At 41.6% G+C, this 13,242-nt stretch overlaps 1 protein-coding gene across 2 annotated transcripts in view; it reads left to right on the top strand.

Annotated features, from left to right (window-relative positions):
* The window catches only part of LOC136586775 (acyl-CoA dehydrogenase family member 11-like), a 50,331-nt gene extending 45,333 nt beyond the window's left edge, over positions 1 to 4,998 (top strand). For both annotated transcript variants that reach the window (XM_066584992.1, XM_066584991.1), the window contains 2 exons: positions 667 to 776; positions 4,462 to 4,998. In XM_066584992.1, the coding sequence (XP_066441089.1) occupies positions 667 to 776; positions 4,462 to 4,573 (222 nt within the window). In that variant the 3' untranslated portion in view covers positions 4,574 to 4,998. The remainder of the gene's footprint in view (positions 1 to 666; positions 777 to 4,461) is intronic.
* Positions 4,999 to 13,242: the final 8,244 nt, after the last annotated feature.

Below are 13,242 nucleotides of genomic sequence, written 5' to 3'. Positions count from 1 at the left end.
CTACCCTGTGGATAGGGAATAACTTGTAATTTTGGTACAACCCCTTATAAATTAGCATGAAAACAACCTTCGACCATATTGCCTAATAGACCACATGGACGTCATGGAGCAGGTTCTGAACCAGAATAGAGATGTGTTTTGCAAAGTAGGGCCGTGTTTGTGTGTATGTATGCGTGTGTGTATGTATATGTATATATGACAAGTTGGGGTCTGCTTGCCATAGAATTGCCCACTTTTGATACCGAAATGGCCACCTAACACGAAAACAGGCTCCAGCAGACTGATGTTTTCTTTAAATCTTGCTCTTGCTAGCCTTTATTCACAGCAAACAGCATGTGGGGGGAGGAGGGGGAGAGATCCCCCCCCCATTCCCTCCCCCTTTCCTCACCCCCGCTGCCCCACAAATCTTTTCAAACAAGCAGGCAGTTACTGAAAAATGCCGATCCTCGCTCGAATAATTTCCTTAAACAAGCATGCTCGCTCATCTCTAATCAGAACCCCTAAATGTCCCAGTTTGCTGCGCACTAACTTCAGTCCCTACTTACAGATTTTTCTTTTAGGAAAAATCTGCCTCTATGACAGTCCATGTATCTGAAAGGCTAAAAAACAGCAGTGCATGTGAAATGTCTCATTGTGTTCCTATTCCTGATCTCTTATGTCTTGTAGATTGCAATGATTAAGGTTGTGGCACCTAGGATGGCATGCCAAGTGGCTGATCGGGCAATTCAAGTCTTCGGAGCAGCGGGGGTATCTCAGGATTCTCCACTGAGTTTCATGTAAGTGATTGTCTCTGCAAATGTAAATTTATATATACACTAGCTTACCCGTCGCGCGTTGCTGCGAAGACAGACATACATACATTCGTTTTTATATATCTAGTGTAGAAATGCATAAAGGACAGACAGACAGACATACATTCATTTTTATATACACTACCGTTCAAAAGTTTGGGGTCACATTGAAATGTCCTTATTTTTGAAGGAAAAGCACTGTACTTTTCAATGAAGATAACTTTAAACTAGTCCTAACTTTAAACAAATGCACTCTATACATTGCTAATGTGGTAAATGACTATTCTAGCTGCAAATGCCTGTTTTTTTGTGCAATATCTACAAAAATTGAATAGAGGCCCATTTCCAGCAACTATCACTCCAGTGTTCTAATGGTACAATGTGTTTGCTCATTGGCTCAGAAGGCTAATTGATGATTAGAAAACCCTTGTGCAATCATGTTCACACATCTGAAAACAGTCTAGCTCGTTACAGAAGCTACAAAACTGACCTTCCTGTGAGCAGATTGAGTTCCTGGAGCATCACATTTGTGGGGTCAATTAAACGCTCAAAATGGCCAGAAAAAGAGAACTTTCATCTGAAACTTGACAGTCTATTCTTGTTCTTAGAAATGAAGGCTATTCCATGCGAGAAATTGCTAAGAAATTGAAAATTTCCTACAATGGTGTGTACTACTCCCTTCAGAGGACAGCACAAACAGGCTCTAACCAGAGTAGAAAAAGAAGTGGGAGGCCGCGTTGCACAACTAAGCAAGAAGATAAGCACATTAGAGTCTCTAGTTTGAGAAGCAGACGCCTCACAGGTACCCAACTGGCATCTTCATTAAATAGTACCCGCAAAACACCAGTGTCAACATCTACAGTGAAGAGGCGGCTGCGGGATTTGGGGCTTCAGGGCAGAGTGGCAAAGAAAAAGCCATATCTGAGACTGGCCAATAAAAGAAAAAGATTAAGATGGGCAAAAGAACACATACATTGGACAGAGGAAGACTGGAAAAAAGTGTTGTGGACGGATGAATCCAAGTTTGAGGTGTTTGGATCACAAAGAAGAACGTTTGTGAGACGCAGAACAAATGAAAAGATGCTGGAAGAATGCCTGACGCCATCTGTTAAGCATGGTGGAGGTAATGTGATGGTCTGGGGTTGCTTTGGTGCTGGTAAGGTGGGAGATTTGTACAAGGTAAAAGGGATTCTGAATAAGGAAGGCTATCACTCCATTTTGCAACGCCATGCCATACCCAGTGGACAGCGCTTGATTGGAACCAATTTCATCCTACAACAGGACAATGACCCTAAACACACCTCCAAATTGTGCAAGAACTATTTACAGCAGAAGCAGGCAGCTGGTATTCTATTGGTAATGGAGTGGCCAGCGCAGTCACCAGATCTGAACCCCATTGAGCTGTTGTGGGAGCAGCTTGACCGAATTGTACGCCAGAAGTGCCCATCCAACCAATCCAACTTGAAGCGTGGGGTGCAATTTCACAAGCTTACTTCAACAAATTAACAGCTAGAATGTCAAAGGTGTGCAATGCTGTAATTTCTGCAAAAGGAGGATTCTTTGACGAAAGCAAAGTTTGATGTAAAAACAATGTTATTTCAATACAAATCATTATTTCTAACCTTGTCAATGTCTTGACTCTATTTTCTTTTCATTTCACAACGCATGGTGGTGAATAAGTGTGACTTTTCATGGAAAACACAAAATTGTTTGGGTGACCCCAAACTTTTGAACGGTAGTGTATATAGATGACATCAGGAAGTGAGAGAATAAGATTCCGTACGTAAAATTTGGACGCTAATTATTTGGCGCTTAGAATTGAATAATCAAGTTGGGACCCTTGAACTTTTCCTATTTATGACATAATCAATGTTCGTGCCAAATTTCAAGTTTCTATGACATTGGGAAGTGAGAAAATTAGATTCCGTATGTAAAATTGGACGCTAATTCTTTTGCGCTTAGAATTGAATAATCGAGTTGGGGCCCATTAGCTTTTCCTATTTATGACATAATCCATGCTTGTGCCAAATTTCAAGTTTCTATGACATTGGGAAGTGAGAGAATTAGATTCCGTACGTAAAATTTGGACGCTAATTCTTTGCCGCTTAGAATTGAAAAATCGAGTTGGGATCCATTAACTTTTCCTATTTATGACATAATCAATGCTCGTGCCAAATTTCAAGTTTCTATGACATTGGGAAGTGAGAGAATTAGATTCCGTATGTAAAATGTGGACGCTAATTCTTTGGCGCTTAGAATTGAATAATTGGGTTGGGACTCATTACCTTTTCCTATTTATGATATAATCAATGCTTGTGCCAAATTTCAAGTTTCTATGACATTGGAAAGTGAGAGAATTAGATTCCGTACGTAAAATTTGGACGCTAATTCTTTGGCACTTAGAATTGAATAATCGAGTTGGGACCCATTAACTTCTCCTATTTATGACATAATCAATGCTCGTGCCAAATTTCAAGTTTCTACGACATCGCGAAGTGAGAGAATTTGTGGCAGTGATGGAAATCGAACGATCTACGTGGGGGGAGGGGGCGTAACTGTCAACGACGCTCGCGCACGCGCCATTTATCATAGGATAGTTTTACTATGCCTATAATCTTCCCAGGAGTGTACTCAACAACTTCCCAAAGTTTCATGGCGATTGGATGAATGGTGTAGTAGCGCATAAAGGACAAACAGACAGACACACAGACATTCAATTTTATATATATAGATAGATGTACTCCGAATGTATCTGAGATTCTTCTCAATGATGTTCTATGTGGCACATGTGCAGATGGCCAGAATGTAGGACTGAGGGCAAACCCTAAGGGCACATGTCAAAAATGGAAAGACCGCTAATGCATAGGGGTGATAATGCTGCACAAACGCAGCTCCAGAGAAGGGTATTCCGTTTTTTAAAATGTATTCTTCTATAGATTAGGAAATGTAATCCTATTTTCTAATATTCATATATTTTAAATTCTGCTCACTCATCTCTCTTATTCCAGCTTGGTAGACTGCATCTTAGAAAAAAATAGTATGCAGTGGCTGCAGAAAGTCTTCAGACCCGTTCACTTTTTTACATTTTGTTATGTTGTGGGCTTGTGAAAATTAAAAAATAAATCCTGTCCCCATCATTCTGCAATCAGGACCCCATAATGACAAACATAAAAACAGAGTGCTAAAAACTTTGTCATAAAAAAAAAGAAAAGAAAAACACAAATACATTTTGCATTGACATAAGTATTCACACCCTTCGGTTTGACACTTGAAATTTAGCTCTGGGGCCTCCCATTAATCTTGATCATCTTTGAGATGTTTCTACACCTTGATTGGAGTCACCTGTGGGAAATTCAGTTGATTAGACAAAATTTTAAAATACACTCTCCTGTCTATATAAGCTCTCACAGCTCACAATGCATATCAGAGCCAAAACCAAGCCATGAGGAGTAAAACACTGCCTGTAGAGCTCAGAAGCAGGATTGTGGAGAGGTTTGAGGAAGGTGCGTTGGTGTATGACCGACGCTATAAGTACGCTTTCTTCCTCTTGGGTGGACCATGGAAAGAACGAAAGTAACTCTCCAGTAACCGGCTTCAGCTTGTTCCACGGGTGAATAAAAGTGAGAGAAGTGTGAATTCTGTATAACTGTACTTTATCCATTGCTTGTAGGTACGCATCTCTCCGGACTCTCCGGATTGCTGATGGTCCTGATGAAGTTCATCTCTCAGCCATAGCGAAAATGGAATTGATGGAACAAGCAAAGTTGTTGTCAAAAATGTAAAACTACCCTTATACCCCCCTCCCAAACCAAATGATTTACATGGGTTCCTGTAATATGAAAGTCTAAGTTGATTTTGCCCCTTAATACTGAAAGGGAGTCTGTGATCAGGAAATGCACTATAGGTAAAAAAAAACCCTGCCCCTAGAAGGAATTGTTGTTTTGCTCCAAAACTCGGCATGCAGTTCCATCTCAGGCAGATATGCAACTGATTACAGTTGTGGCAGGATTAGATGAATGGTCTTGCCACCTGAGGCCCTAAAAGTAGTTTCACTTTTTGCCTATAAAAAGGCTCCCAGAGGAACTTGTGTTTTCTGGATCTCTTTTTCTACTTATGTAGAGAGAGAAAACACAAGGACCAAGCAAAAAAAAAAAAGCTCGGCACCCGGCGTCCCACATACAAAAATGCTCGAGTCTCCCATTGTAGTCAACGGAGAGCTCTCGAATTTTACGAAAAGCGTGACTCGAATAACGCGGACCCGAGCATTTGGGGGCTCGCTCATCTCTAGTTCTAATCCCATCCGTCAGATGTAGTAGATTTCTCAGCTGCTTACACTAAACTCGAACAGATCGTTAAGAGGATCGTATGTTTTACAATGTATAATGCCGGTCTCTTCCCTGTAATTAGTGGACTTTGTAATGTACTTTCCAGTGAAATGCCTCTTTGTACTGTAATTATGACATTATTGGTAACGAATATTCTATTTCCTTATTGCTGAATTTTATAATAAATAATATTTGCAGGATTTAACTAAAACTCAAGAATTAATTGTGTTTCTCTTATTTTTGGTATGGTTTTACATTGTTATGATCTGTATTTAAAGAGACTCTGCCACCAGCTTTTTGCACCCCTCTTTGAGGGAACTATACTCTGTATGAACCATTTATTACCACCCTCTGCTTTCTATCTCTGAGCCACTTCTTTACCCAGATACACACGTTTTTGTGCTGTCTAATTATATATATCAGCCTATTATGGGGCACGGTGTCAAATGCTTTAGAGAAGTCCAGATATACGAGATGAATAGACTCTCCCAGGTCTAAGCCTAGAGCTTACTTCATTGTAGAAGCTGATCAGATTGGTCTGACATGATCGATCTCACATGAACCCATACCGGTGAGGAGTTATACTGTTGTTCTCCTTGAGGTATTCTGGGATGGCGTCTCTCAGAAACCCCTCGAATATTTTTCCAATTATTGAAGCCAAACTTACTGGCCTGTAGTTACCAGGCTCCTTTCTTGGTCCTTTTTTGTATATTGGAATCACATTGGCAATGCGCCAATCCAGTGGTAATTCCCGGTCTCAATAGTGTCCCTAAATATAAGAAATAGCGGTCTAGCTATCACGTTACTTAGTTCCAATAGAACCTCTGGGTGTATTTCATCTGGGCCTGGTGATTTGTCGATTTTAATCTTTTTTAGGTGGCTCTGCACTTCTTCCTGCGTTAGTTGGGCGATATTTAATGGAGGGTTTATTTTATTCTCTTGCATCTCATGTGACATTTCTTTTTCCTTCATGAATACACTTGAGAAAAAACTATTTAATAGATTTTCACCCTCTCCCCCCCCCCATCATCATCTTCTATGGTTTCTCCTGCATTATTTGTTAAAGAGCCAGTACTTCCAGTGCAAATCCTTTTACTGTTTATATAATTGAAAAATAGTTTAGGGTTAATTTTTCTCTGAATGACAGCTGAGAGCTGCCCCTGATTGGTCCCTGCGCTGAGCCAATCAGAGGCTGTGACCAATCAGAGGCAGCTCATTCAGCAGGTGGGGATTTTAAATCCCCGGCTGCTGAATACTACTCAGAGCAGTTCAGGAGAACGGCCGGCCGCGCTGAACTCCGTCTGCCAGGACCAGGTTAGTATATATATATTTTTTGTTTTTACACACTTCTGGATGAATTTCCGGGAAGGGCTTATATTTTTAAGCCCTTCCCGAAAATTCATTGTGCGATCGCCGGCAGCCCATTGCTTTCAGTGGAACCAGCTGTATTGCCGGCTCCATTGAATTCAATGGGCAAACATCATTCTTCTCTTCCACAGCTGTTACAGATGTGGCAGAGGAGGATGATTTGTCTACTATATGTTCTCAATGGGGTCGGCGCTGCTGCCGCCGGCTCCATTGAGCGCATATAGAGAAGAGAACAGGAATCGCAGATCTCAGATAGAAAAAATGCCCGTCTGACTGAGCCCTTAGGGTGAATTAACACGGACGATTTTCCCGAATGATTTCTGTGTGTTGTGAGTTGCAAGGAAAAAAAAATTGCATCGCGCTCGCACGTACGAGGGAATTTTTCATACACATATTCACGTTTACGAGTTTCTCAGACCAATATCGCAAACGCATGAAACTCGCCCATAAAAATGCATCCGGATGGTGAAAATATTCTTTCAGTGCTTTTTCTATTTACCATTTATAAGTAAAATGACTTAGGGCTTAAACAAATGGGCGGGTTTTAGCCCCGTTATGTGGGCTTGAAAATCATTGCCGCAAAATGGGCCAAAATGAATCCGCTGATTTCAATGGTTTCATTTCCACTATTGGGATTCTCATGCGTGGTATTATGACAGCACTTGCCCTGTCTTTCTTGCACATAGTTTTCATATAGGGCAGGACTGATCTTCCCACTTTTTTTTTTCAAGCTCGCGCAATAGCACAGATTTTGAATAGTCAGAAAAAACCCCGTTCAACTGCTAATACGCTCCATAGCGGCGACTGTATTAGCGAATGCACTCGTGTGTTTTTGTCCTTAACTCCTTCCCTCCACAGGAAGTAAGGGTAAGTTCTGGCAGCGGGGTACTTCCCACAATTGGCTGTACTCTTACATCACATGGATAGCACAAGCTCATAAGAGATCTCACGCTATCCAGCAGCAAGAGCTGGCTGTCACTGATAGATGCGATGTTAACCCCCTCCCTGCCGTGATGTAGATGGCGGCATGGGAAGGGTTCACAGAGGGAGCGCGCTCCTTCTGTGACATCATCGGGCTCTAGCGATGTAATCGAAGAGAGCCCGGCTGGTTGCCATGATAACAGGATGCCACCTACAGGCGTCCTGTATTACCATTGCCTATAATCGCTATAACAAATGATAAGGCATTGCAGGAGAGAAGTCCTGCAATGTCTATCACAGCGATCATTGGTGGTATGATGTAAGGTCCCCAGAAGGACACAAATGGTGTAAAAAAAAAGGTAAAAAACAATTAAAAAAAAGAAAAAATGTAAAATTACCCTTAAAAAAACCCTTTCTTGTGCTCATATTAGTCAATTGTGTCAATTAGCATAAAGAAAAATGAAAAAGTTATAGGACTTTGAATGCAGCGATTTAGAAAAAAAAGGGGGGGGGTTATTGCAGAAAAGTGGAAAAAAATATAAGAATTTTGGTATTCTTGTAATCGTACCGCCCGGCAGAAAGAATGTGTTGTGTCAATTATGCTGCATGATTAACGCTTTAAAATAAATAAATAAAAATCTATGGCGAAATTGATGCGTTTTCTCTCCCTGCGATCCTTAAAAAAATAATAAAAGTTTTACAATATAGTCTGTGTACCGAAAAATGGCACCGATGAAAACTACAGTTCGCCACACGAAAAACAAGCCCTTATACGGCCGTGTCGACGGAGAAATAAAAAAGTTATGGCTTTTGAAAAATGGAGATTAAAATCCGCCAAAAAGCGTGCGTCCTTAAATCCAAAATAGGCAGTGTCCTTAAGGGGTTAAAGAAGACTTCCGATCCCGGATAATCATTTCCTTTAGACTTCCTACATTTCCGGTGAAGCGATCGGATGCCTGCGCTGCGATTACTGCAGACAAACGGCTCCATCAGCTATTAATGTACATTGTATATATACGGAATGTTAGACGTCTAGACATATTGGTTTGATCGCCGATTTCTTTTAATCCCCATTAACATCTATGGACAAAGTACACAACAAATCTGCGCTCGTTCCGCAGCAGAAATGGACGCACTGCGGATTTAACCCTTCGCACTGCGGGTCAGTTTCCATGCAGGAACATTCCGGAGCCGGCGGCGGAGACGTGTTCACATCTCATCCACTTTATTACTACTGGGTTCTGCTGGGGACTTTCCTGCCAAAAACCCCGACTGAAGTCCCTACTATTTCTGTCCCGTATGAACGCGCTCTCAGGCAAACAGGACCACAAGGAGGCGGGGCTTATGCAGATTTACGGAACCGCGCATTTATAGTCAATTTTGAGAACTTTCCTCGGTGGACGGGGACAAATATATCCTGCAATCTGGCATTCAAGTGTTTAGAAGTAAATGTGTGGATTAACTATTTATCTTCCACGTGAGCGTCCTGCCCAGATTGTCTATTTGGGACGTGTTTTTAGGGTTATAAAAAAATTCCACAAATTTTACGCATTTTATTTACAAGTACTTTTTGGTGGCGCCTTTTCCGGCACACCTGATTTTTTTCTCACATTTCTTTTCTTCTAGAGAAGCCTGGAGGAAAACACCAGAAGAAACATCTCACCTGGAGAAGGCGGCAATTTAGGAAAAAATGACATGGACTCCAAAAACATACCAAAAGTTAGGAAAAATAGCACCCAAAATGCCGTGTCTGACTTATTACTAACACCCTGACTTGGCTTTTCTTGCCTTTAAAAAATGCAGAAAGAACGCCGGCGTCAAAATTGCAAAAACATGCGATTTGTGAAAAGACTTTGTGTGACGCTGGAAAGGACTCCAATTAATAATGGTACTGCGCCTTTAAGTAACACCTTTCCAGTCGCTCTCTGCGCGGTGATGTCACAGTAACCACGATTCTCGGCTATTGTTCTGTATGGGGTTCTAGAACACTGACAGCTAGTATGTATGTGACTGACACCCGGCTATTCTTCACACTTCGTCCGTTACTGGTGGAGTGACCATATGCTCATTGCATACCTACCGCGCAACTGCTTCAGATTGCTATATTTACGTGATTCGTCTACCCGGCGAGACAAAAGGGATCTCCGCAGCTGATAAGGTACATTTCAGATAGAATCAGCGGATTTCATCACATTAGATGTATTTGATTGCAGATTTCTTCATTCTGTATTTACGAGTCAAGCGAACGTTTTCTATGGTACGTCTGTAATCAGACGCTGCTGACTTGTTGGCGCGGTCACTGAGGTGACATCATAGGTGCGGGCTGAACATACAATATACTAGATTATTATTGGGGCATTAATATAAAAGTAGCATTTAGTTTCTTTAGACTTTTGCCCTTCAGGAAAGTAACAGCATGTAATAACTGACGATTCTTAATCTAAAATCCCCGGGTAAAAGTGAGGGCCGGTGATAGTGAAGATCCCTACTTAATTCTGTAGGGAAGGTGATGTTGCCATGACAACCAGACTGCTCGCTATTGTTCTGTAAGCGGTTCTAGAACTTTGGTGAAGTACATGACCTTCCCTGCTCTGTCATTGTATTATTGTATTGCTGTATGACTGTTCCTCTTATAATCCATATATTTATTTACAGCAATGGAGAAAAATACATTTAAGAAGTCCCATAAAAGACCTTATATGGACCAAGACACGCCAGTAATACCATCCAAGAGGCGTAAGACCGAGCTCTTAGCTGTGGAAGAAGATGCTCCACAACCCACCGCGTCATGTGTCATGCGCCGCACGCGGCTGGACGAGACTCTAAGATGCCTCGGACATTTTATAAAGGAGAGATGTCACAAACTGACAGTACTGTCAGCCACAGAGCCAGTCCTATGGCTAAAATACATTGACTATACTATGACCAGGAGAGGATATCAACAGAAGAACTTGTTGACCCCAGGAAGCGTCACCTTCCTTTACATGTTATGCCGGGACCTTATCTCTCCAGAGACTGACAATATACTGGAACTGCGAGCGGCACTCTACACCTGCTATTACATGACCTACTGCTACATCGGCAACGAGATTGGTTACCCATTTACACCATTCCTGGTGAAGAAAGCAAAGCAGGACTTTTGGGACCGTTGCCTGTCCTATATACAACAAATGGGACCAAATATGATGCTCATCAATAAACACGACCAATTATATAAGATGATGCTTCTGGAGCTGAAGACCTACGGCCAACAATAGATAACCTCTTATGGAAATATATTTGTTCTATAACATCTCATCCTGACAGCAAAGAACCACCTACCATCACTTACCAGCAAAGAACCACCTACCATCATTTACCACCTACCATCATTTACCACCTACCATCATTTACCAGCAAAGAACCACCTACCATCATTTACCACCAAAAAACCACCTACCATCATTTACCACCAAAGAACCACCTACCATCATTTACCAGCAAAGAACCACCTACCATCATTTACCACCAAAAAAACACCTACCATCATTTACCACCAAAAAACCACCTACCATCCTTTACCACCAAAGAACCACCTACCATCCTTTACCACCAAAGAACCACCTACCATCCTTTACCACCAAAGAACCACCTACCATCCTTTACCACCAAAAAACCACCTACCATCCTTTACCACCAAAAAACCACCTACCATCCTTTACCACCAAAGAACCACCTACCATCGTTTACCACCAAAGAACCACCTACCATCCTTTACCACCAAAGAACCACCTACCATCCTTTACCACCAAAGAACCACCTACCATCCTTTACCACCAAAGAACCACCTACCATCCTTTACCACCAAAGAACCACCTACCATCCTTTACCACCAAAAAACCACCTACCATCCTTTACCACCAAAGAACCACCTACCATCCTTTACCACCAAAGAACCACCTACCATCCTTTACCACCAAAGAACCACCTACCATCCTTTACCACCAAAGAACCACCTACCATGATTTACCACCAAAGAATCACCAACCATCATTTACCACCAAAGAAAGACCAATTATCACTTACCACCAAAGAACCACCTACCATCATTTACCACCAAAGAAAGACCTACCATCACTTGATTGCCATTTTGGAGTCGGGAAGGAATTTTCCCCCAAATGGGCTAATTGGTTTCTGCTCTTGTTTTTTTTTGCCTTCCTCTGGATCAACAAGGGGGTTGAAATAGGCTGAACTAGATGGACATTGCCTTCATTCAGCCTAACATACTATGTTACTATGTAACTATGTTACTTACCGCCAAAGAAAGACCAACCATCATTTACCACCGTGAACAAGGAAAAAACTCTCACCTTGTATGCTGTCAGTGCCGGCCTTGTTTGTAACAGTCTCAGTTGCCTAGGAAATCTTCCAGTCCATCTCCACTTGGTCCTCGGTGGTTTGTAGATACAGGAAAATGACATTCAGGAGCCCGGACTATGAAATCCTTATGGCTTTATTCAGTGCTTGTTACAAAGCTTAAAATCCATTGCGCGGAGTAGGTGGTTCAGCTTATATGCACAGCCTTGTTCACCTCATTCATCTGTTGTTACCCCCGTCCTTATAAGCATTGCTCATTAAGGACCATCTGATCTTTAACCCCTTCTTGTTATATAACAAGGGCGAAACATCATTCACCACCAAATGAAACACCAGCCCCCCCCTGCTGCCTGTTACTATAGTATATTTATATAATTATCACTTATTTTTACCATATATATCTTTATGCTTTTTATTTATATTTTTTATATATTTTATATTTAGAATTTATTTTACAATTTTTAAAATGGATTTTATATATCTTTATTCATATATATATATTTGTATATAATCTAAATAAATATTTCTTCTCTTCTACCTGTTTTATTTATTAAGCCACAACTGCTACTATCAGACAATAAAATCGCTCATGTAAACACGGGGCCCAACGGTCCTGCGTGAGAAAGCGCTCCGTGGTTGCTGGTCGTGGCACCTCACTTACATGAAGTGACTAGTGAGTTCTCCCTCAGTGTAGACATCCCTTGGTGCTCTGGATATGAGGAGAGCGTTATATCAGCTGCGCTGAGAGGCTTTGTGGGTCACTAAGGAGTTAACCTGAAGGTCACTTGGAGGAGTTGTAACTTTTTTGACATTCAGCCCTCAATATCATGGAATAAACACTTGTAGCGACCGCTTAGATTTCCATCTACACAACCGTCTCCATTCATCCACATCACCTTAATGTATTCCCACCGGCGAGCGCGACATCGGTCCGAGAAACTGACACTGACATCGCCCTCCTAAACATCCGATTCTGGCGGCATTTATGTACTTGTGATTATCACGTTTTTCACGCCTGTGGAAATATCACAAGTGCTTCCAATAGGTTTCTATACAGTATCCAATAGGTTTTTTAACTTATTTTTGCTGCCAATGTAAAAAAAATGACAACTTTTATTGTTCATCGCCGTAGCGGTCTGTGGGCTTTTTTTTTGCTCGAGTGAGATGTAAATTTAATGGTTCTATGTAATATACCGTATAATGTACTGAAAAACTCTTAAAAGATTCTAAATGGAGTGAAATACAAAAAAAAGCACAATTCCACCATCTTTGGGTGCGTCTTGTTCCAGAGGCAGCTCTCAGCCATTGAATGACAGCTGAGAGCTGCCTCTGATTGGCCACGTTGCTCAGCCAATCAGAGGCAGCCCATTCAGCAGGTGGGGATTTTAAATCCCCGCCTGCTGAATACTACAGAAAGCAGTTCAGGAGAAGAGCCGGCTGGACGTGGCTGATCTCCGGCAGCTGCAAAAAGGTGAGTATAT

This window comes from Eleutherodactylus coqui, chromosome 12, assembly GCF_035609145.1.
Source record: "Eleutherodactylus coqui strain aEleCoq1 chromosome 12, aEleCoq1.hap1, whole genome shotgun sequence".
NCBI classification, from domain to species: domain Eukaryota; kingdom Metazoa; phylum Chordata; class Amphibia; order Anura; family Eleutherodactylidae; genus Eleutherodactylus; species Eleutherodactylus coqui.
The sequence above is the reverse complement of the archived record's forward strand: the minus strand, read 5'-3'. Positions and strand labels throughout refer to the sequence as shown.